Source organism: Triturus cristatus, chromosome 3_1 (genome assembly GCF_964204655.1).
Source record: "Triturus cristatus chromosome 3_1, aTriCri1.1, whole genome shotgun sequence".
In the NCBI taxonomy this organism is placed as follows: Eukaryota; Metazoa; Chordata; class Amphibia; order Caudata; family Salamandridae; genus Triturus; species Triturus cristatus.
The window spans coordinates 360,279,558-360,305,768 of NC_140583.1; the positions used below are offsets into that span (position 1 = coordinate 360,279,558).

At 47.1% G+C, this 26,211-nt stretch overlaps 1 protein-coding gene across 11 annotated transcripts in view; it reads left to right on the plus strand.

The window, feature by feature from the left end:
- ZNF280D (zinc finger protein 280D) overlaps positions 1–26,211 on the plus strand; it is an 896,727-nt gene that overhangs the window by 546,345 nt on the left and 324,171 nt on the right. For all 11 annotated transcript variants that reach the window (XM_085644120.1, XM_085644117.1, XM_085644119.1 and 8 more), the window contains one exon: positions 10,112–10,224. In XM_085644120.1, the coding sequence (XP_085500246.1) occupies positions 10,112–10,224 (113 nt within the window). The remainder of the gene's footprint in view (positions 1–10,111; positions 10,225–26,211) is intronic.

A 26,211-nucleotide genomic window follows, 5' to 3' on the forward strand; every position in this document is an offset into this window, starting at 1 on the left:
TTTAGTTATTTTCTGCTTCATCAGATATTCCCTATTTTCAGCCAGTTCGGCGTTGATCTCAGCTAATTTGGTCTTGTATGTGGTCGTTTGAATAATGACTTTAATAGCTCCCTCTGCTGTTTGAATCTTAATTAATAAAGCATCTGCTATTCTTTTTGCTGTATTAATGATAAGAATAAGCCAGTCCCTGGTGCATTTCCATGCTACCAGGGACCACTCCTTCTTAAACAATGCATCTTCCAAAAACAGGCGAGAAATTGTTTACAATGAGTCCATTAGGAGCTATATTTGCCCTTAAATATTCCGTCATCATGGCTCCATGGAGTGTTACTTTGAGCCACTCATGTTTGAGGTTAGACAGTGAAGTCCAATCTTCTGTATGGCTCCCAGAGGCAGCACTGCCATCGGCAGCCAACAGTGATGGTGTTCTAAGAATAGCTGCTGCTGCTTCATCATCGAAGCTGAGCCCTTGAAAGTCCTCCATCTACAAACCGCGAGATGGGGTCCAAAAGGACCAATAATATTAAAAAAGAAGACAAGGACACTATTGAGTTCTGCCTACTGATAAAATGGTCCAAACAGATAAATTCAGCTGCTTGGTATCCTAAATTTCCCACGGGACGAACCCGTGCAATGACTCTCAAACAAAAAAAGGGAAAGGCGGGGCTTTTGCAATAATAACCTAACTAAATGATACTGCAGGTCCAGCATACATGCCCAACAATCAATCTTTAACAAAAGGGTATGCAGTTCCTAATAATAACATAGTGTGTGTTAGAATCACTAGGTCCCAGGGTGATGGTGTGAACACGGTATAGTTAAGCGGAGTATAGCCCTCTCTCAGGCTGGACAGTTACGTGCATACGACTTTAATGAGGTTTTCCCAGGAAGAGAACTGTGTGGAATTGGGGTGTATTATATGGTGTGGCTGTGCGACCTCGCCATGAAATGCACTTACTAACCCCATAGGCCTATAGGTTTCGTCTTTTAAACCCTCTGGTCAACCCAGTGTAGCTGTGGCACTGAACAGTATTGCTTACACAGAGGATCTAGTGTAAAGCATTTAAACTGTACCAAAACAATTGAAGATGAAATTGATATGGCGCTCAAGAAATCCGATACCAGTTTCTAAAACTAGACTACATTTTTGTAAGAATTTAGAAACTAGTACGAAAAAGATAAAACAGAGGGTTTCGTAGATATGGATTTTACAAAAGTATTAATAAACTAAAGTATTTTCACTAAACCGCAAACGAGCCTTGGCAGTTTTGAATGTGACACTTGAAAATCTTATTGAGTAAGTGGCAATGAATGGACTTGGGATGACCAACTCTAGCAGGGAGGTAGTCCGGGGGACCAGACAGGTCCTTAGAAACAGTTACCTCAACAGAAGGAGCATTTTCCAAGCACTTTATCCATGTTGCAATGGATTGGTAGGGAGTGGTCCTGATCCAAGGAATGAATGATGCTGAAGATACTCAAGGATGCTGTGGATGCGATGCAGTCGATGGGGGACTTCCTGAGGGCATTCCTTTGTCCATGAAGATGGTGAGGGGGTCCTGGTTGAAGGGTCGATGTCCCACAAAGTCCTCTCCAGTCTGGCTGAAGTCCGGTCTCCACTGGACTACCAGTTGCCTGGTGTTGCGGACACAGTCCAAACTTTCCTGGGCCGATAACTTGACTTTTTAGGGTCCCAGTAGCTCTCTGACAGCACTTCTGGGCTTATCGAATTTGTGTGCAATTCTGTGCATCGGGTCTTTGTCCTTGGTACTATACGGCGGCGGTTGTAGTGGTTTTGAAGACTTTTGGGTACCAACTTGCCCCAGCAGGCTTCTTCAGCCGTTGTCCCTGTCGTGCAGACAGGAGGCCAGTCAGCTGGCACTTGGAGTCTCTTGGCTTTGCTGGGCTCCGAAAACAGCTTCTCCTTTGAGCAGGACACAGCAAGCGCAGTCCCTTCCAACTATAGCTACCAGCTGCAGCAGGTGCAGTCCTCTTCCGTGCAGCCTCTTTGCTGGTCCCCTGGTACAACAGGGCATTCTTTCAGTTGGTAGAGATCTGAGGTCTGGGTACCAGTAGAGGACCTTTTTTTTCTCAGAAAATGTCCTCGGGCAGGTTGTGGATGGTAGCCAATGAGCTATGGGGTTTCCTCTCAACTGGTGACCCCTTCCTGTGGAGTGTGGCATCTGGCTATCCCAGTTTGCACCATTCTGCCCAATCCCACAATGGCAAGACCCCTCTCTCTTGGTGTTCAGACCTCCCTAGCCCATCCCTGGAGTGTGGCTACCTCAGGGCTACATGTGCCTGGGGAAACCGGTTAGGCAACTGGTCAGCCCTCCCCCTCCCACCCTTTGCTCCCCGTGCCAGTCTGTCTGCCTAAGCAATGGGGCAGCTCTCTTCCCTAGTATGACACATCTGCCCTTCGAAGGCTGCTTCTCCTTTGAAGCCTGTCTTTTGGAGCTCACACCTACATGACGTCATGCGGGAGGGAGATAACACCTTCCTGACCTGCAATTTCTCATTGTTGCCCTTCCTGAGATTCACTTGCACATCTTTCCAGGAGGGCAAAAGCTGTCTTGCTGAACAGATTCCATGTGTCCCCGAAAAACAAGGCAGCAGTGGCAGCTTTGTGAAAGCTGCACTCTGCAACAAGTTACATTAATTTCGAATTGTTATACTGGTCTGGCTTAATGTAATAAGTTGTTTGATAGCTTAGAGTGCCCACTTTAGTCACACCGTTTAGGAGTTGGCACTTCTGAGGGGTCAACGTGTAATCGTGTACTCATCAATTAGGCGACCAAGTCGTTCCATAGCAAAAATAGTAGCTCACGTGTTTACTGTCAGTATGTGAAAAATACATGTCCTGCCTGTGACATATGTTGCACCCTGTCTTGAAACTCAGTATGCCTGCCAGAGGGGAAACTTGCACAGGTGTACAGGCAGACTGGAGGACTCGTTTGACTTAAGGTACCTCCAGGATTGCACAACCAGTGCTGGAAGGCTTTGGGTACCCCATTTACATACATTCCCTGGGCACCACATACTAGAGATTTGCAGGATATTTAAGCATTTCCAATTTGGTATTGTGAATTTGCCATACACTTTAGGGTCTGGGCACTGGTGCTGGTTAGCAGGCCTCAGTGCATTCTCAGAGTTGAAAAACCTCAGCAACAGTCGAAAAACTTAGGGGTGACCATACGGAAAGAGGAATTTCTTTACAAGAACTTTCATTACAGATAATTAGGTTTTCCTTAGGCTTATGTAAATTGCATATATTTTCTTGTTAGTGATTTTTCCAACAAATGCATTCAAGATTCCTTCTCAAGCTATTTAATTCCAGAATGAAACAGGAAATGATGCTTTTTTGTGTATTAACTTGATTTTTTGGAGACACGTGCAGTCTCCTGCAGAACTTCCCTTTGTATATTGCCACTATTTAGAATCAACTGAGGAGCTTGATCTTCAGTATTACTTATAGGACACATAGCTTTAGACAAGGAGTGTGTTTGTCAGCCTGCCACACAAATGGAATAGGATAATGGCCCAATGAAGGCAGCCTTATGAGACTTTCAGTAGTGTAGAGTGGGACTATTGGTGAAAATTATGTTCGAGGCATGTGGGCTGCTGAATTCATATCTGTGCATAGATCGCCGCCTAGTGTTGGGTCCGGATGTTTGCACGTTGTTGTCCTGGAAGAGTCTTCGAAGTATCCTGAGATAGGTGACTCCTCCCCTGGACCACAGTGCGCATGGGCATCCTCTCCATCCTCAGATTGTTTTTTTCCGCCACTGGGTTCGGATGTGCTTATCTTGACTCTAGTTAGGAAAATTTAGTTTTCAGGCCAAAAGGCCTCTAGTTTTCGTCGGTACTGTTCCCGATCGGTATCGACAGTTTACAGGCTAGTTTAGCGATTTTAACAACTTTTCGGATCCATTAAATCCGACCATCGACCGAACTTCGACGATGGAATCGAGGACCCCATTCAAGCGGTGTCCTGTTTGCCACGCCAAATACCCACATATCGACGTCCACCCGGTGTGTAACAAATGCCTCTCACCGGATCATGACGAATCGAAGCATGGCCTGTGCCCGATTCAGATCCAAGAAGACTCTCCGGAATCGACGAGCCGCGCGACTGGAAGCGCAGCAAGCGGCACCGGCCCCGACCAACATCTTCAGCACCGAGGACGAAGATGTCGAAAGCGTGGAAAATATACCCTCCAGCCCTGCTTCCGAACACGGTTCCAGATCGGAAGACGTAGATGAAGAGTTTTTTCACAGGGAAGAAGCCGACGATGAGGTAGGAGACTACGATGAGGCCTTAGGGGCCGAAGAAGGTAGCTCTGGTGAGGAGCAGGGCCTACCCGTCCAAATGGAGGATATCCCAGTGCGTCAGTCGACGGCTCCGGTCGAGGGATCGCCTTCGGGCCTTACCCAAGACCAATCCCGCAGTTCTTCGGCCCCGCCCTCTGGCCCGGCCACAGACATACAGCGAGAGCCATTATTACCTAAAAAGACTGGTTTCCCTTCCACGAAACCGAAACCAATCGTCGCACCGGTTCAACAGAAACCGAAAGTGAAACTGACACTGGTCGGCTCGAGGCCCACCACACCTTCGACGCCAGCCAAACCCGTCGGCTCCGACCGCACCAAAAGGGACTTTGGTACCGATCTCGCTGCAGCCGATGTCGGCGCCGACCCGAAAAGAAAAGCCATCGGTACCGCCAAAGCGCCTCGGCCCCCGGCACCGAAGCAATCGGCACCGGCCACCAAGGTGAAAATGGCCACTGCATCGCTATCCACCTCGAAAGCAGCGACTACGGTCCATTCATCGACGCCGTCGACGGCTACTACCTCTCCTCGGCTCGATGACCCGGTGACTTCGAAGAAGTCCACACCTGCCTCTACGGAACCACTCGGCGCCAAAGAACCGTCGGCGTTCCAGGTGCGACAAGTGGCAGCGTCCTTGCAACGCATCAGGGAAAAGGCAGCCCTCCAGACCTCGTCGGGCTCCGAACCGAAAAAGGCACAGAAGGCACCTTCGGCACCGGCCAATATCACCTTTGGTTTGCCACCATCCACGGCGCCGAAAATGTTCGAGATCAGAACACGTGTTACCCAGACAAGGTCCCCATCTACTGAACACTCTCCTACTGGGACATCACCGTCCCACTTCATCCACGCCGACACCGGCAGGCTCATGCTCCGAAAGCGGAAGATCACTTCCGGGCAGGCTTTGGACTCTTATAGGATCCCGCTAAAGCAAAAAATTCTGGCGGAATCGGAACCAGTTCTCTACGAACAAATCCACACCTCTTACACAGATCCACAGTTGTTCTCCCCGACGCACTCCGACACAGATGCAGTGGAGGACTACATGGGTGACGACACCACCTACCCTGGTGACATGGACCCTGAGGGCCAGCAAGACCCTGATCAAGTCTGGGATGACCCTGTAGACCCAGGTGCCGCTCTGGGTACACAGGACACGCAACTTTATGGCGCAAAAACGTCCCCCACAGAGGACACTGCTGCATTCAACGCCCTCATCGAACGTGCCGCAGCCAATCATGGAGTGCAACTCCATTCAGACACTATCGAGGACGATTTCTTGGTGGACACTTTCCCATCCTCCGAGAGGACTGTAAAGACTCTGCCCATGTTGAAAGGTGTCCTCAAGCCAGCAAAGGACATTTTCAAAGAAACCACCAGGGCACGGGTAATAAACCCCAGGATCGAAAAGTACAAACCCGCACCTCGGGACCCCACGTACATTAGAAGCCAGTTGCCTCTGGACTCCATCGTAGTTGCCAATGCTCGCAAACGGGCACACTCGCAGACGACTGGTGATGCTCCTCCCCCGGACAAAGAGTCCAAGGTCCTAGAGACCTCCGGCAAAAGGATTGCAGCCCAGGCAGCAAACATATGGCGCATTGCCAATACACAGGCGCTCCTAGCTCGCTACGACCGCTCACCCTATGACACGTTAGAGACCCTACTCCAACACCTACCAGACGAGTACAAAGAGGCAGCGGAGCTCCTCATCAGGGAGGGACAACTTCTCACAAACGCATCCATCAAGTGTGCACTGGATGCCGCAGACACTGCTGCAAGGGCAATAAACACCAGCGTCATGCTACGACGCCACGCCTGGTTACGAATCTCCGGATTCAAACCTGAGGTCCAAAATAACATCCTCAATCAGCCGGTCAACCCCGACTACTTATTCGGACTGGAGGTTGACACCACCTTAGAAAAGATAAAAAAAGACACGGACACTGCGAAGTCAATGGGGGCTCTGCAAACGCAGACATTTCGTAGTGGCTCCTTTCGTCGCCCCGGAAATAGAGGTGCAGGTAGAGGACAGGGGGCACAGCAAACCTACAATAAAGGGGGCACACAGAGTTCCTACGATAAAAACACCCGAGGTGGATATCGTGGCTCCAGCACCAAAGGCAGAGGACGTGGTTACGGCAATACCAGGTCCTCCCCCAAGAACAAACAGTGACGCCCTCTCCCTTCCCCCCCGACCACATAACACCTGTCGGGGGAAGGCTCCAGCGGTTCCTGTCCACGTGGAATACCATCACCACGGACAGGTGGGTCAAAGATGTTATCCAACACGGTTACTGTCTCGAATTAACCTCCACTCCACCCACCATACCGCCAAAGCACCGTCCTATGTCCTCAGAGCACTTAGCGTTATTACAGCAGGAAGTGCTGCAAAAAGGCACAATAGAGGTCGTGCCCGTCCACCAACAGGGAACAGGGGTGTACTCTCTGTACTTCTTAATAACAAAAAAGGACGGGTCACTCAGACCTATCCTAGACCTGAGACCCCTCAACCGTTACATTCTCTCAGAGCATTTTCACATGCTCACCCTACAGCAGGTTCTCCCGCTCCTCAGACAGGGAGACTTCCTAGCCACGCTAGACCTCAAAGATGCGTATTTCCACATACCCATACACCCGTCACACAGAAAATATCTCAGGTTCACTATTCAGGGGCAGCACTACCAATTCAAAGTCCTTCCCTTCGGCGTCACAACAGCACCCAGAGTTTTCACAAAGTGCCTAGCTACTGTGGCTGCACATCTACGGAGGCAACACAGTCACGTCTACCCTTACCTGGACGACTGGCTTGTTCAAGCAAAGTCAGCCCAGCAATGTGCCAGCCACATGTCCCACACCATTCACCTTCTTCACAGTCTGGGATTCTCACTAAATTACCCAAAATCACATCTCCAACCCGTACACGTACAACAGTACCTAGGTGCGACCATAGACACTCTGGCAGCCACAGCTCAGCCAAATTTAGTGAGGATCAACAGCATGCAAATGCTGATTTCTAAGTTCAAACCCCAACACTCCCTTCCTGCGCGAGTGTTCATGCAGTTGATAGGCATGATGGCCTCCTGCATTTTCATAGTCCCGCACGCGAGACTACATATGCGCCCGCTTCAGGAGTGCTTGGCACGTCAATGGAATCAGGCTCACGGGCAATTAAAAGACCTAGTGTTGGTGAGCGGTCGGGCATACAACTCTCTGCATTGGTGGAATCCACAAAACCTTTGCAAGGGCCGACCGTTCCACGAGCCTGTTCCACAAATAATACTGACAGCGGACGCGTCTCTCCAGGGATGGGGAGCTCATGTACTCCATTACACAGTGCAGGGACTATGGACAATACAACAAAAGAAGATGCACATCAACGTTCTGGAACTGATGGCAATCTTCCTAGCCATGAAGGCATTCAAAGTACACTTGTGCAACAAAGTCGTGTTGATCCGGACGGACAACATGACTGCCATGTACTACATACAGAAGCAGGGAGGAACGCACTCTCCACAGTTGTCTCATCTGGCTCAGAGCATGTGGAAGTGGGCCATTCAGAGGAACATATTCCTCATGGCGGAACACCTCCCAGGCAAGGACAACCAGATGGCGGATCTGCTCAGCAGACACAGCCACCAAATGCACGAGTGGGAGCTACACCCGTCAGTACTCCAACCGTACTTCCAACAGTGGGGTCATCCAGAGATAGACCTATTCGCCACAAGCGAAAACGCAAGATGCCAAAACTTTGCCGCCAGGTTCCCACATCCACAGTCGCAGGGCAATGCGATATGGATGAACTGGTCCGGCAGATTTGCGTACGCTTTTCCCCCAGCGCCGTTGATACCGCTGGTGGCACGCAAACTGCGACAACACTCACTGACACTCATCCTGGTCGCTCCAACATGGGCACGCCAGCCATGGTACACCACCTTTCTGGAACTTTCCGTGGTGCCGCATCAAAGGCTGCGGATCACACCCGCGCATTTGACGCAGAACCATGGAGAAATTCAGCACCCAGATCCGCAACAGCTGAACCTGGCGATCTGGCTCCTGAAGTCCTAGAGTTTGGCTACCTAAACCTGCCACCTGACTGTATGGACATCATTAAGGAAGCTAGGAGACCCACTACCAGAGCTTGCTATGCAGCCAAATGGAAGAGGTTTGTCATTTATTGCAATAACAATGACATTAACCCGCTAGATGCATCCATTCAAAACATAATCTGTTACCTCTTACACCTATACCGATGCAATCTGGCATACAACTCAATACGTATCCATTTAACCGCAATAGCAGCCTAGCTCCAAAACAGGCAGCACCTCTCTTTATTCAGAGTGCCTGCCATCAAAGCCTTCTTGGAGGGACTTAAACGAGTAATTCCCCCAAGACACCCACCAGCGCCAGTGTGGAACCTCAACTTGGTCCTCACCCGACTGATGGGTCCACCCTTCGAACCTCTCCACTCATATGAGATTCAATTCCTCACCTGGAAAGTGGCTTTTCTAGTAGCAATCACTTCGTTGAGAAGAGTTAGTGAACTCCAAGCACTAACCATTCAAGAGCCATTCATACAGGTTCACGCCAACAGGGTCGTACTACGTACCAACCCCAAATGCATGCCTAAAGTAATACCGCAGTTCCACATAAATCAAACGATTGAACTGCCTGTTTTCTTTCAGAATCCACAAAATGTCGCTGAAAGAATGCTCCATACACTAGACGTCAAAAGAGCCCTCATGTACTATATAGACAGAACCAAAAGCTTTAGGAAGACAAAACAACTTTTCGTTGCCTTTTCCCCACAACACAAAGGCAACGCCATCTCCAAAGCAGGTATAGCCAGATGGATCGTTAAATGTATTCAAATTTGCTATCAAAAGGCTAAACACACATTAACGATTCCCCCACGAGCCCACTCAACACGTAACATGGCTTTCCTGGGAAACATTCCTTTACATGATATATGTAGAGCAGCCACATGGTCCACTATACATACATTTACCAAACACTATTGTGTAGATGTACACTCAAAACAGCAGGCAGCTGTAGGACAGGCTGTTCTCAAAAATCTTTTTCAGACCGCTGCAGCTGGCACTGGTAGCCGCCGCTAATTGGAGGTACTGCTATGTATTCTATGCACAGATATGAATTCAGCAGCCCACATGCCTCGAACTGAATATGCTACTTACCAGTATGCATCTGTTCTTGGCATGTAGGGCTGCTGACATTCATATCGCCCACCCTCCTCCCCGGCGCCTGTAGCAGCTGCAGCTCTCAGAATTACTATATAGCATGGTCATCACTTTCTGTATCTACTCCATCACTGCCACAATGGCGAAAAACAATCTGAGGATGGAGAGGATGCCCATGCGCACTGTGGTCCAGGGGAGGAGTCACCTATCTCGTGATACTTCGAAGACTCTTCCAGGACAACAACGTGCAAACATCCGGACCCAACACTAGGCGGCGATCTATGCACAGATATGAATGTCAGCAGCCCTACATGCCAAGAACAGATGCATACTGGTAAGTAGCATATTCAATCCAGTACTATTAATGTATTTATATCTAAAAGTGCTTATGTAGTCATTAAAGAAATCAACGATGGAGCACTAGAATTACAGGTAAACACTTTGCTTGTATTATTTTGACATAAAGTTAAGTTTTAATAATCGGTTTCTGAAATTTTACTCCAATTCAATTCTAATGAAGCCCTGTTTTATTCAATAAAAAATGTTTATGCAATTTTCACAGTGCAATAATTTTCTCTTCCCAGAGGTGTAACAACAGTTTGTCTTAATTGTGACTTCCTGATGGGTGATTCCGGAATGGATACTATGGCTAAACACATGAGCGAAAACACTCATTCATGCCAAATTGTTGAGAACGGTAAGGGATGTTTCAAACATGTATTATTGATAGTTTTTTCAACACTCATTCTTTAGATCTTTTTCTAATATTGGATCTTAGAAAATCTTGTTCCTTTTGCTGTTGATACATTCTCAGTTCTCTCACTCTTGGTGAAACGAATACTGTGTATACTTTTAGTGACCCTATCTGCTACCTAGAATTCAGAACTAAAATAATGAAGACACCCTACTAAAAGGGAGCCTATACAGTCCTCGTTGTAAGACCCCCATTAACAGCCAGGAAGGTCCCATATATATCTATTTAAGTGAAATTTTGGCAGATGATCCTTATTCACAAATTGGAAATCATCTGGATGGAGTTATGTTTTTTAAAAATTTCATTGGGAGTGTCTGAGCAGTTAGTTTGTCTCACTAGCTTGTGTAGGCGTTCTAAACTCTACGTTCAGTGCCTGCAAAGCATGTGTAAAGCCTTATTGATGTAAAAAAATGAACCTTAAAATAACTCCTAAATCTGACTCTGCAGGGCTATAGGGATTGATGTCATATAACCCATTTACACTGATCAACCAGTTGTGACTGTAACAATCCGAAAACACTGAACAAGCAGTGGCAACTGCTGTTGTTCCATTGAAACTACTGTATGTACTGCAATCATTTCACCATTGTTTCTTTTGTAGACTGATATTGCCAGTCTTTTCAGTGGTGTGATATTCCTCCCTCAATCTGATCAAATCATGAACACATTTCCCTCTTGCTAGTCAGTCTGTTTAATGGCAATCTAAGAGATCCTTTGCACATTGGAATGGAACATGATCTGCCCCCTCCCGCTTTCCTCATCAACAAGTATCTAGAAGAATCTCAAGGCTTGCAGGATCGGTTCGTCAGGCACTGCCACACTGAGCATCTACTTGGAGTCAGAAATACCCTGAAAAGGGTTCGGACCTATTACATTTAGTGCTGTCACGACACCTGAACAGCTTCCAGTTAAAGTTATTGTTTCACATTTATTGAACGTCCACTATAGATATTTCCATAATCTACAGCAGTCAAAAATGCCTAACTTCAAATTTAAATAGAATAAACACTAGTTGATGCCGGAAGTTTTTATAATACCGTGGTCCAACGTGTGCTTCTCTCATTGTCCTGGTTCCATAGGTTGTCATCAGACTATGAACACTTGAAGTGGAAGACTTTCTGCTCTTAATTTTCGCTCAATGCTTTACAGCTTTTAAGTGTTCTGTCACTTCAATTGTTGCTCTACCTGTTGCGTTTGGTAGTCAGTGGTCTTCAATTATCATCTGTAATGGTTCATCTATTTGCAATAGCAAAGTACTGGAAGAGAGCAACAGACCTTTTACTGTGCACGACCATGATTTCATAGACTTTCTATAGGGCTTGACACAATTATTTTCTCCTATTTGGCAAACCGCTCCAGCTTGAGAAATACAGTATTCTCCAGCATTAGATTGTTCATAGATTCACATGCTTGACGCTTTCCCTGTTATCGAGGTGGGAGACCCATGGTAACTTTACAGTGGCAGTATGAAATTATCATAAGCCTGATATGCCTAAACCAGTGTAACATGAGTAGCACAATCACCTTATTGAAAAGGTCTTGAGGTACAACAAATAAGGGAAGTGGTCTGAACCTCACCCTTCCCAAAGGCCATATCACCTCAGATTTTTTACTGCATTTTGTGTGGATAGTGAGTGCTAGAGCTTCGCGCTTTCTTCAGAGAAGTCATTTTTCCACTTCAGACACTTCAACTTAAACCATCCCTTAGGTTTTATGTGTTGCATTCTTCCACTATAACCTGTGGATTAGATATATTTGTACATGGAAATATCTTCAAAAATAATATGCTTCAAAGACAATGAGACTTGTGGCAAGACGAGTCTTGACTAATGAGCCTCGCATAATGTGCTTTTATTTCCTTTATCCAAATTTGTAAATAATAAGCAGAAACAATTGCAGGAAAAGGTCTACCAAAGCCCTTCGTGACTGTACGGAAAGACTACAGACATGGCTACTAAACTCTACCGCTGCTGATATCCCCTTGCATAGGGATGAATCTGTCCTAAGTGCAAGAAACGGAAGCGAACAAGCTTAATCTGGAGACTTTCAAAGAAAGCATAATTGAAGGATGAATTGGCCTCCACCACTCATAAAAGCTCTGAGAAAGACTTTGGACTCATCTGTCACCCACAATCTTCTTGAGTAAAAATGGCTAAGTTTACATTGACACTCTCTTGTTGACTAAACCAAAACCCTTTATAACTTAGTCTTTGCAACTGACTAACAAACATTCAGCTGACTGGTCTCCTGTCTACAGTAATCCAGTAAATGACAGCTTCTCCAATAACCACCTCCCAGGGATGAAGGGTGCTAAATGATTAAAGGGATACCCAACATCTGTGGTATTGCTAAAGCTGCCTACTATTATGTTGAAGATGGAGCCAGTGGAGTAGTCTGATACAAATGATCCAAGTGGTGCATCGTCCAAGCCAAGCGAAAATCAAATGCCAAGACATAGAGGAGCAGGGTTGCTCATCCCAACTTAAGCTGGTTCACCTGTCACAGATCTTTCCATGTTTGTGGGAAGAGAAATGGTCAAGTGATAGTGTTCATTATGACAGACAGTGTGACACTTACAAGATATCACCATACCCCACCCATGATGCAAGTGACAATAGATCCGCTTAAAAATATTCATAATATGCCAAATGTTTTTGCTAGTTTCCCTACAGAGCCATCTGTTTGGTTAGATCCTTAGCAAACCCTTGAGAGGACCCCTCCTCCACCACAGGACTAGAACCTCAATAACCATATGATACGGATTGCCAATGCCATAAGTGTGAACTTGCCCAGACCTGCCACCACGTCCAAAATGAAAGCATGCATTAGATGACGACCAGTACTCGGCAACTTTAAGATTCACTTCATGCAAAAGTGAGTTGTGTATGACTGCAGTGTTCTGGTGGTGTAACGAGAAGCAGTCATGCCTTTCCCCACTCTCTTATCTCCCCACTACCACCACCAGTGATTCCTACTGATAACCAGACAACACTGCCAGATTTTATGTGCTTTTATGAAAATGCCTTCAGAAGATTTGATATTCTGGCAACAAGAAAGGAAACTGATTGCATCCTATATTATTTTATGGAGCCAGTCAGAAAATGACTCAAAATATTTCCACTTGTATAGCTCATAAAAATTTCACTCCTATGTCATCTCAGTCAAGTAAACATTAAGCTAATACAGATGCTGGCAACAGCAGCTGCAATCATCCGAGACTGGACAAAAAAGTGTCCAGACAACACCCCAACAGGTCTTGTCGACCATCGCAAGTCTGAATTATTAATGCTGTAGGTGGCCCAGAAACGTTCAAGTAATCCAGGCTCACCCTGTATAGCTCCCCTAGACAGGGAAGGAAGAAGAATGGCGACCTTAGGGAAATGGGTGTCTTCTATGGCAGTCACATAAAAGTAACTAAGACCATGACTATCTTGGGTAGGAACAAGAAAGAAATGTGGTAAAATCTAACCCCTTCTCTTGAGGTTTTGCCAGAAGATAAAAAGCATGTGTAGGTTGTTCTTCATAAAGCGTGCATGGCATCTGCAGCGATCCTCAATTGATGTGGCTAATCTTGATTTCCTCTAGTTAGCGGGTACTGTAGTATTAGTGGCTCTGCCATTGCTCACAATGGCAGAGTCGGGCTAGCAGTGCACAACTGCTCTGCTAGTCTCCAGTGGCAAGCTGGGGGACTTGTTTTTACTTGGGGGATCTCTAGAGAAGGCACAACCAGTGCTGCAGGCCCCAGGCTACCCCTCTAACAGGCATGCCCTGGGTACCATTTACTGGGACTTAGAGGTAAGTTAGCCATTTCCAATTTGGTATGCCAATTCAACATACAGTTCAAGGGCTGGGCACTGGCACTGAAGTCTAGTTAGCAGACCTCAGGGCACTCTGAGTCTCACTCTTGGTGAAACTAATACTGTGTGTACTTTTAGTGACCCTACCTGTTACCTAGCATTCAGAACTAAAATAATGAAGACACCCTAATAAAAGGGATGTTATACAGTCATCGTTGTAAGACCCCCATTAACAGTCAAGAAGGACCCACATATCTTCATGTTCGAGGCATATGAGCTGCAGATTACACACTGTGCATAGATCGCCATCTGGTGTTGGGCCTGGATGTTTGCACTTGTTTTTGTCTTGGAAAGTCTTTGAAAGTCACGAGGTATGTGACTCCTCCTTTGGATCATAGTGCGAATGGGCATCGGCTCCATCCTCAGATTGTTTTTTCCCGCTATCGGGCTCGGAAGTGTTCTCGCGTTCCAGTTCAGAACCGTTAACGGTTTTCTCTTTCGACGCGCAATCCTTCCCATCTCGACGGTATTGTTTTCGAACGCGTTTCCAGCCACACGCGACCCTTCAACTTCGAAGTCTTCCATTCCGGTCGTCGACAAAGACCTTCAGGCCTACCCGGGCCTCATCTCCGGCTCATGGAAAGGACGCCATTTAAAAAGTGTCCTCTGTGGGTCGAAGTTTCCCCACACTGACCTACATGAGGTGTGCAACCTCTGCCTTTCACCAGAGCACGAGGCCATAGACTGTCCAGCTTGTGCCTCCTTCCGCTCCAAAAAGACCATCCGGGACCGACTAGCTCGAAGAACAATGGCGCGCTCGTCATCTTCGATCCCAGCTGACCTCTTTCAAGAGGACGTCTATGTTCCAGAGCAGGGTCGAGTCGAGGACATCATCAGTGCCTCCGAAGCAGATGATTCCGACGTCGGAGACCTCACTCCAGCTCAAAGGGCCCTGATTACAGACGTCGCTCCCCCCTTTCGACACCATCAAAAAAGGCTTCGGTACCACCTCCACCTTCGGGCCCAGGTGCACACCGAGACACTGCTTCCCATGGCCCGCCTAGTAAGCCATCTGGCACCGAAGAAAAAGGCATCATCGACCTCATCCATGCCGACCGCTGCTCCCACATCGAAGCACTCTGCGTCGAAGGCTAGCACCAGTTCCTCGGCACCAAAAACACCCTCGGAACAGACTAAAAAGCACCCACCGAAAGGCCCCGATACTTCCAAGCCAAAGACCTCGGAACCGAAAAAACAACAACGGTTCCAACTGATAAAGACACTTCAAAACTACACAGTTCCACGCCTAGAACCGCTACCGAGTCGACGCCCCAAAAACTTACGGCACCGAAGCCCTTGGCTCCGAAGGATCTGTCTCCCACAAATGAACTGTTTCATCCAGATCCTACCCAAAAGACTTTAATGAAAGATCCTACGACTGGTTATTTAATGCTCAGCATCAAGAAAAGACCACTAAAATGCCTGCGCCCGCACCACCACCAAAGAAGAGTCTTTGCTACCTCTCCATTGCGGATTCCTCCTCTTCCTCCCCAGAGGACAATATCGGATTCAACCAGCTCCTTCAAAGAGCTTCCCAATACCACGGGGTGACCCTCCATACAGACCCAGTAGAGGAGGATTTTCTTATGGATACCTCACAAAGGTCCACCTCAACACTGCCCAGGTTTAAAGGGGTCATTAAGCACGCATCAGAGATCTTTAAAGACCCCGTCAGGGCTCGGGTCATCAACCCAAGAATAGAAAAGAAATATAAAGCTGACCCAGTATACATTAAGGGCCCGCACCACTAGACTCCCTAGTAGTCTCTAATGCCAGGAAGAGAGCGAATTCCCAAACGTCAGGTGACACACCACCACCAGACAAGGAATCAAAACTCCTAGACGCCTCTGGCAAACACACAGCGTCACAGGCAGCAAATATTTGGCGCATTGCTAACACCCAAGCGCTCCTAGCCAGGTATGACAGGGCATATTATGATGAGCTTGAGTCCATAATGCAGCACCTCCCTGACAAATACAAAAACAGGGCCAGTGACCTAATCCAAGAGGGTAAGACCATCACTAACACCTTCATCCGCTGTGCCCTAGATGCAGCAGATACTGCCTCAAGGGCAATCAACACCAGTGTCCTTTTGCGCAGGCATGCCTGGTTACATATATCAGGTTTTAAACCCGAAGTACAGAGTAATATACTCAATCAGCCTTTTGATGAGCAACACCTATTTGGGCCCAATGTAGACGTATCCCTCGATAAAATGAAGAAGGATACAGACCCCGCCAAATCTATGGGAGCCTTGCAATCGCAAGCTACCAGACGGTCCTTTCATCGCTCATCCTTTAGAGTACCCATCGAGGCTACTCCTCTGATAGCCCCTCCACCTCTTACAAAGCTCCCGCACAATCCACCTTTACTAGAGGTTACCAAAGTGGTGGTTACAGGGGGAAAAACAGCAAAGACAGAGGCAGAAACAACTACTCTCGCTCTGCCTCCACACCTACCCCATGACTTCCCTCCACTACCCCCCGACTATTCCACTCCAGTCGGGGGAAGACTCCACCAATTTCTCCCTGCCTTGATAAACATCACTTCAGACAGGTGGGTCCAAGAAATCATTCAATCAGGCTACTGTCTCAAACTAACATCTACCCCCCCCAAACATACCACCCAAACACCGTCCGAAAAAGGACGGATCTCTAAGGCCTATTTTAGACCCTCTGACCCCTAAACCTATACATACATTCAGACCACTTCCACATGGTCACACTCCTAGAGGGTCCTCCCTCTGCTTTCCCTGGGCGACTTCCTTGCTACTCTAGACCTCAATGACGCCTATTTCCACATTCACAGCACTCACAGAAAATATCTCAGATTCGTAGTGGACGGTCAGCACTATCAATTCAAAGTGCTCCCATTTGGAGTCACCACAGCACCAAGAGTGTTTACCAAGTGTCTAGCAGTGGTGGCAGCACACCTAAGAAGACAACACATACATGTCTTCCCATATCTAGACGACTGGCTTATAAAAGCCAAATCGTACAATCGGTGTGTACAACACACTCGCGCCACTATTCAACAACTTCACAACCTGGGGTTCACAATAAATCACGCCAAGTCCCAGCTGCAACCGTCTCACACGCAACAATACCTCGGTGCCACAATAGACACCTCGAGTGCTCGCCTACCCCAGTCCCGCCCGTTTAGAGAGCATCCAAACTCTTCTCACCAGATTCCAACCGCAACACACTCTTCCAGCTCGAGTGTTCATGCAGCTCATAGGGATGATGGCCTCTTGCATATTCATAGTGCCTCTTGCAAGACTCCAGATGCGTCCTCTCCAAGAGTGCTTAGAACGCCAATGGAACCAGGCTCAAGGTCAGCTAACAGATCTGGTGTTGGTAGACGGTCGTACCCATTGCTCTGTGCAGTGGTGGAACACCAAAAAGGGCGACCGTTCCTCAAGCCAGTTCCTCAAATAGTCATGACAGCGGACGCATCGCTCTCCGGCTGGGGAGCTCACCTACTACATCACACCATGCAGGGCAGGTGGACACCTCAACAAAAGTTACTCCACATCAACCACCTGGAGTTACTAGCCATATTCCTAGCCTTAAAAGCATTTCAAAAACAAATATCAGGCCAGACTGTCTTAGTCCGCACCGACAACATGACAGCCATGTGTTGTATCCAAAAACAAGGCGGGACACACTCTGCGACTCTCTCAGCTCGCACAGAGCATATGGAGGTGGGCTATATCTCAGAACATTTTTCTCCTAGCCCAACATGTCCCAAGGGTCCAAAACACAATAGCCGATCTCTTGAGCCGTCAAACACAACAAATCCACGAGTGGGAACTTCATCTACAAGTTCTTCAACCGTATTTAGGTCTCGCGACCTGCGTTGTACTAGGAATCGCACACGCTTGTGCGTGTGCGTTTCCTTTTCAGCTCCCCCATTGGCCTTTGCGTGCGTCTTATTCTAAAAGACTGCACGCAATTGGCCCGAGGCGCGCGCATAACTCCTCCCATGGCCTATTGGTGTCTGTTACGTGCACCAAGCACATAATAGACACCAATAGGCCGTGGGAGGAGCTATGATCGTGCCCAGACACAGGCGCGACGCGCGCGCCACTTGTTTTTCTTTAATTTTGGTATAAGCGCGGCACCTGCGCTTTACTTTTAATGTTATAAGTAGAGCGCGGGTGCCGTGATTATACCTAAAGGAATAGATATTTTTTTTTATTTCTTTACTTGTGGTATAATCGCGGCACCCGCGCTTTACTTATAAGGTAAAGCATTTGCAATGCAATAAGTCTCGCATTACTGAAAGTTTGAGCTATTGGCTTTGCAAATAATTATGCAACACCAATAACTCAAACTTTTAGTAATGCGAGACCTATTGCATTGCAAATGCTTGTTTCACATGTGGGGGCAACCACAGATAGACCTCTTTGCCACCCAACAAAACGCCAAATGCCCAAACTTCGCCGCCAGGTATCCTCACCCATTGTGTAAAGGCGATGCGATATGGATGAATTGGTCCGGTAGATTTGCGTACGCTTTTCCGCCTCTCCCACTCATTCCGCTGGTGGTGCGCAAACTACAGCAACACTCCTTAACGCTCATCCTAGTTGTTCCAACTTGGGCCAGGCAGCCATGGTACACCACACTGCTGGAGCTCTCAGTAGTTCCGCACCAAAAACGACACCTCTCTCCACGCCTCTTAACCCAGAACCATGGAGAAATCCAACACTCGGACCCAGCTCAGCTCAACCTAGCGATCTGGCTCCTGAAGACCTAGAATTCGGTTACCTTAACCTTCCTCCTGACTTTATGAACGTCATCAAAGAAGCTAGACGGCCTACCACTAGAGCATGTTATGCAGCCAAGTGGAAAAGATTTGTCATATACTGCCATAACAACAACACTAATTCCCTAGATGTGTCTATCCAACACATCATAGGCTACTTACTACACCTCCAAAGATGCAACCTAGCCTATACGTCTATCAGACTGCATCTTGCTGCCATTGCAGCATATCTACAAAATAGACAGCATCTCTCACTTTTCAGAGTACCTGCCATAAAGGCCTTTATGGAAGGACTCAAGAGAATAATTCCCCCCAGAGTACCACCTTCCCCTGTGTGGAATTTAAACATCGTTCTCACAAGACTAATGGGGCCTCCATTTGAACCTCTACATAAATGTGAGCTACAATTCTTAACATGGAAAACAGCTTTCCTCGTAGCCATTACTTCTCTCCGAAGAGTTATTGAACTACAAGCACTAACCATTCAAGAACCCTTTCTCCAGATGCATCTTAATAAAGTTGTTCTCCGAACTAATCCTAAATTCCTCCCTAAAGTCATTTCTCCCTTCCACCTCAATCAATCTGTAGAGCTACCAGTATTCTTCTCGCAGCCACAAACAGTTGCAGAAAGAGCTCTTCACACCTTAGATGTCAAGAGCACTACTATACTGCATAAGAACAAAACCCTTTCGTAAGACCAAACAACTATTTGTGTCTTTCTCACCACCACACAAAGGCAACCCCATATCAAAATCTGGGATAGCTAGGTGGATTGTCAAATGCATACAGATTTGTTACCACAAAGCAAAACGTACATTATCTGTTCCTCCTAAAGCCCTCTCTACACGAAAGATAGGGGCTTCAATGGCATTTTTAGGAAACATTCCTTTAGATCAGAGGTCTTCAAACTTTTTTATTTTTACTGTGAGCCCCCCCCCCAAGCAAAGTTTTGAGGTCAGGCCCCCCTCCAAAACTTTATGACAAGGATTGGGGGAGCGGGAGGGACATGGCTGCGTGCAGGGAGCGGGGCTTATGAGATGATTTCAGGAATACTTATTCTGTAGCTTCTGAACTGCACCAAATATGAGACAAATGCCTCAAACAAAAACAGATATCCCAAACAAACTGCTCCCCATAATTGGGGTGTTGTGAGCCCCTCACACTCTTTGACCCCAATGCAACTATACCTGCTGCACTAATAACTGCAGTCCTGCCTTTTTTACCTCTTCCCCTCCGTGATGGATCATCACCTCTGTCCTAATGCTTGAAAGGACAATAAGCACTGATGCCCCTTTTTTAAAGGCAGACAGTCATAATTGTGATGCAGTTGGCCCCCCAAATCCCTGGGCCCCAGTCCTGCTGCATCTGCTCCTTTATGATAACCAGCAGTGGCCACTTACACACTTGGCAGCAGTACCAGCTTCACTAAAGAATGTACCTTTTTAAAAAACAAAAACACTTATATTGTCCCCTTCTTTGGAGTATCTCGCTGAAGAAGCGGTCTCTTGCCATTTGTAAACATAACAATGAGTCTGCATAAAGAGCTCCCTATTCTGGGCCTTCTCTTTGACAATATCTATGAATCTCGCTCCTTTCCTCCGTCTCCTAGACCATTACTGTGGGGCCCCCAGGGATTGAGAGGATTAGGGCTCTGCATCTGAATGCAACCCTGCTGGCCTTCTACCTGCTACACCATGGACTCAGCTTTCACACAAAAACTGCCCCTGAATGGTTAATACTGACTTTGAGATGCCTCTGCCTGAAATTGAAGTGTGGGTGGTAGTGCAGAAAGTTAAAAAAGAAACCATGGAATTTTGAGTTTCTGCAGCAGCGTTTTCCACATAATTATCAGTGTACTGCATTTGCTACATAATCTGCAGATTTCAACAACAAAAAACTTGATTCTAGCTCAAACGGAACAAAAGTTACTTAAAGCGTGACAAAGTGTTCCGGAGCAGTAGTAGGCCCTTTGCAAAGATTGACTGGTAATCTTGTAGTTGCTTACTGCTGTATTTGGGTGCTACACTGGTACTAATGAGGTGAAATATTTCCCCTGACAGTGTTACCGTGAGTTAAAATGACAAAATAATTAAGTAATGCTAACCAGAAAATATGGCATTGTACCGCATAATTTACCTTTTCTTGCTGCATAATTTAGTCAAACCTTCCGCATAATGTTGTCCTCTTCTGCTGAATAATTCCAGTGGATCTGCTTCAAGCTTTATGGTGGCAAAGATCTATTCTTTTAAGATGTAATGTAAAGGAGTTATCAGCTGGGATCTGGACTAGTGGAGACACTTAAAAAAATGTCTGCATTTGATACATTTTGATTACTTATTACTAAAAAGTATGTTTTGTAAGAACTTGTTTTATCTCAATCACTGTATCATGTTGCAGCAGCCTAGCTTAGAGTATGTAAATACTGTTTTAAAATAATGACTTGCATATTCACAGTGCTTTCTGCCACAGGCTGGGACCTCATAGCACTATAAACAGGGCAATTGGAATTATGCGGCAGGAGAAGACCAAATTATGCAGCATGGTTGACTAAATTCTGCAGCAAGCAAAGGCAAATTATGCTGCATATTTTGTGATAGCATTACTGCACTATTTTGATATTTTTACACATGTTAACATTGTCCTGGCCTTTATTGCCCCTCATAAGTACCACATTTACACCCACATATAGCAATAAGCTACAGAAAGGTGACCAGTCAACCTTTAGAAAGGGCCTTCCACTGTGAGGTAACATGTGTTGCTGCATTTTTCAATCTGCAAATTATACAGCAGACGATGGATTTTGTGGCAAATGTGGGAAAACCATAACTATGCGCTGTGAGTGCAGGGTGAGTGTGTAAGTGAAGGGTGAGAATAAGGAGTCAGTTGTCTGAATGCAGGATGAATTCCCAGACACTTTAAGTTAATCAGCATGTTATTGACGGGGCGTAGGGTTTCAGATATAAGTTAAACTATTGCTACTATGGAATTAAATCAGGAAATCGAGGGTGAAGGAAATAAATAATGTACTGATCCTGCAACAAACTTCCAGTCTTATGATTAGGGTTGCCAGCTCATTATTTTGAAGTTGCAGACGGTACAAAAATAAACAGTCACCTAAAGCCCTATTTTCAGCACTTATCTGTGCGTATTTCGAAAAGCAAATATAAAGCACTTTTAAATGTTTTCTAGGGCTGTCTGAATGTTTCATGACTGAAAATAAAAGGAACAGACGAAGTTAAATTACAAATGAATACATACTTTTTATTTAAGACCCTTCTTAGTGTCAAAGCAAGGTCTTTGCAGGCTCTTTAAACATACATGGCTGGCATTTCTTCTATTGGCAGCACTTTTTTTATATTCCTTTTCATGAAATGCATTTTCACACTATAGCAGTATATTTAAAATACAAATGTAAGGAGGAATAGGCAGAGTTGGGGCCCAGGGGGTACTGGAAAAAGAAAAAAACCAGCCTCCGTAACCAGTTTCCAAAGGTATGCAAATGGTCTTTAAAGACCTGTGAAAACCGGGGCTGCTGTAGTCTTAATAAGACTCCAGACACTGCCCAGCCGAGCCCCAAGCAGCACATCCACTGACCTCTGGCCCCACGGCACTCTGAGGGCTTCGGAGTAAATTAAGACAGCCTGGAAATGCAGCTAATAAACATTGCTGCACTTCCAGGCGCCTTCATTTACATGTGCTTGCAGAGGCCTTTGCGCCCCCCTTGGAACCCATCGACGCCCCCCCCCAGTGGGGCGCACACCACAGTTTGAAGACCTGTGCTTTAGATGATATCTGCAGATCAGCTACATGGTCTACAACGCACACATTCACAAAACACTATTGTGTCGATGTGCAAACTAAACAACAGGCTAGTGTGGGCCAGATTGTACTCAAAATACTATGTTCGAGGCATATGAGCTGCAGATTATACACTGTGCATAGATCGCCATCTGGTGTTGGGCCCGGATGTTTGCAGTTTGTTTTTCCTCTTGGAAAGTGTTTGGAAGTCACGAGGTTGGTGACTCCTCCTTTGGTTCGTATTGCGAATGGGCTTCGGCTCCATCCTCAAATTGGTTTTTTCCGCCATCGGGCTCGGATGTAATACTTCGCGCTCCGGTTCCGAACTTTTCCAGTTCAACGATCGACGCAAAAATCCTCGCTCATCGAGATCCTTCAGATAATAAATCATCTTAATCACCTTCTCTTCGGCACTTCTTCGATCCCGGTCGTCGACGGCGGCCTTCGGGCCTATTCCGGCTCCGGTCTCGGCTGATGGAAAGAACTCCCTTCAAGAAGTGCCCTCGATGTGGGTCCAAGTTTCCCCACACTGATCTTCATGAGGTGTGCAACCTCTGCCTCTCCCCTGAACACGAGGCCAGAGACTGTCCCGCCTACAAGTTTTTTTGCTCTAAAAAGACTATTCGAGATCGACGGGCTAGACGCAACATGGCGCACTCCTTGACCTCCGCTCCAGTCGACATCTTCTGGGACGACGTCGAAGCTCCGGGACAGCAGAACATCGAAGAAGAGGACGACTAACTTGTCAGTGCTTCGGAGGCCGACGACTCAGACGTGGAGGACATCACCCCGGCGCAGAGGGTCGTGAGTACAATACCCCCTCCCACACCCACGCCGATACCCAAAAAGGCTTCGGTCACACCTTCGCCTTCGGGCCTAGGCAAGACCAAGGCTACTGCTTCTCACACCCCACCTGCGGGCCCGGTAAAGAAGCCTGTTAAGCCTTCCGGCAGCTCGGGCTCGAGCCAGCCGACCAGCGGTACCGAAAAACACCTTTTGGCACCGAAGAAAAGATTTGCCTCCACCTCCACACCGAACCCAGCACCAAAGCCTTCGGTGTCAACCTGCCCTTCCGGTGCCGACCAAACATCACAAGGCCCTCGGCACCGACACTCCCGTGCCGAAGCCAACGACCAAAAAATCGGAGGTCCCAAAGAAGCACGGCTTAGACAAACCTAAACAGCCGTCGGCCCTGAAAACTTTGGCGCCGACCGAACAACCAGTGTCGCAAGAACTTTTTACGCGGGATCCTCTGCAAAAGACACTCACCAAGGATCCAAAAACTGGACATTTGACATTGTCTTCAAAAAAGAGACACTTGGACAAACCAGCTCCACCTCCACCTCCACCTGCAAAGAGGAAAGACACTGCTACCTCCCCTTTCAGAGTGCCTTCCCCACCTCCTCCACCCTTCCCACCTTCATCCTCTCCACCCATGCCGCATTGTTCCCCAACCTTGTCTCCTGTCCCAGATGATTTAGGAGACCCTTATTATGATCCAGCAGATGTGCCACAAGACCCCACCCCTACTGGATCTCCAGACCCATGGGACGACTATAACAATCCGGACATCCCAGATGTCCCACAGGATGACCTTTACCAATCTAGGCCATCTCCACCTGAAGATTCGTTAGGCTTTCACCACCTACTACAAAGGGCGGCACACTACCACGGGGTGGAGTTACATACTGAACCAGTGGAGGAAGATTTTCTCCTAGACACCTTCGATAATGCACATAGGTCTACTGCCATCCTACCTATGTTAAAGGGAGAAATCAAACATGCACCAGAGGTTTTTAAAGACCCAGTAAGGGCCAGGGTCCTAAACCCCCGTATAGAGAAAAAATACAAAGCTGCCCCGCCAGACCCTTCATACATTAAAGGCCTTGCACCATTGGATTCCCTAGTGGTATCTACAGCTAGGAAGCGCTCAAATTCTCAGGCGTCAGTCGAAGCACCACCACCTGACAAAGAGTCCAAGCTCCTAGATGCGTCAGGGAAGCGCACTGCGTCACAAGCCGCCAATATATGGCGTATCGCCAACACGCAAGCGCTATTGGCTAGATACGACAGGGCGCATTATGATGAGTTGGAGACCATCATGCACCATCTCCCTGAAAAATACAGGAATAGGGCTAATGAATTGATCCAAGAGGGAAAAACAATAACTAATACCTCTATACGCTGTGCCCTAGTGCAGCAGATACAGCCTCCAGGGCCATAAACACCAGTGTCCTTCTCAGTCGCCATGCCTGGCTCAGAGTTTCAGGTTTTAAACCTGAGGTACAAGCCTCTATATTGAACCACCCATTCGACCAAGATCATCTATTTGGCCCAAAAGTTGATGAAGCCCTCGAAAAAATGAAAAAAGATACTGACACGGCGAAATCCATGAGAACCCTACAGTCACACACTCCTAGGCGCTCTTTTCGCCGCTCTTCCTTTCGGGGCACGGGCAGGGGCTACTCCTCGGATAGGGCATCCATGTCATACAAATCCCCTCCTCAATCTACCTTCACAAAGGGTTATCAAAGAGGCGGATACAGAGGCAATAATAATAAGGGCAGAGGCAAGACAAATACCGCCCGCTCTGCCACACCGCCTACCCAATGACTTTCCCACGCTCCCTCCAGACCATTCCACTCCTGTCGGGGGCAGAATACAACATTTCATGCACGTCTGGGAGACAATCACCTCAGACAGATGGGTGACCCAAATTATTCATTCAGGGTATTGCCTAGAATTAACATCTACCCCCCCAAACATTCCACCCAGGCAACGCCCTATGTCTCAAGAACATGCTACGTTATTAAAACAGGAGGTAATCTCCCTCCTGCAAAAACAAGCCATAGAACAGGTCCCCATAAATCAACAAAATTTAGGGGTCTACTCCCTGTACTTTCTGATTCCAAAGAGAGATGAGACTCTACGACCTATCCTAGATCTCAGACCTCTAAATACTTACATACATTCAGACCATTTTCACATGGTAACCCTTCAACAGGTTCTTCCACTCCTCTCCCAGAACGATTTTCTCACTACTCTGGACTTGAAAGACGCATACTTTCACATCCCAGTACACCAGGCTCACAGAAAGTACCTCAGATTTGTGGTGGATGGGCAACACTACCAGTTCAAGGTGCTCCCGTTCGGGGTAACAACAGCACCAAGGGTATTCACCAAGTGCCTAGCAGTAGTGGCTGCACACCTCAGGAGACAGCACATTCACGTCTTCCCATACTTGGACGATTGGCTAATAAAAGCCACGTCCTACGAACAATGTGTGCAGCACACCGCCGCTACAATCCAACTGCTTCACCAACTAGGTTTCACAGTGAACCATCAAAAGTCCCACCTGGTACCATCACACACAAAACAATACCTCGGTGCTGCCATAGACACCTCAAAAGCCATAGACTATCCCAATCCTTCCAGGATTGCAAACATACAGGCTCTGCGTCAGAAATTCACATTTCAACACTCTCCCAGCAAGAGTGTTTATGCAACT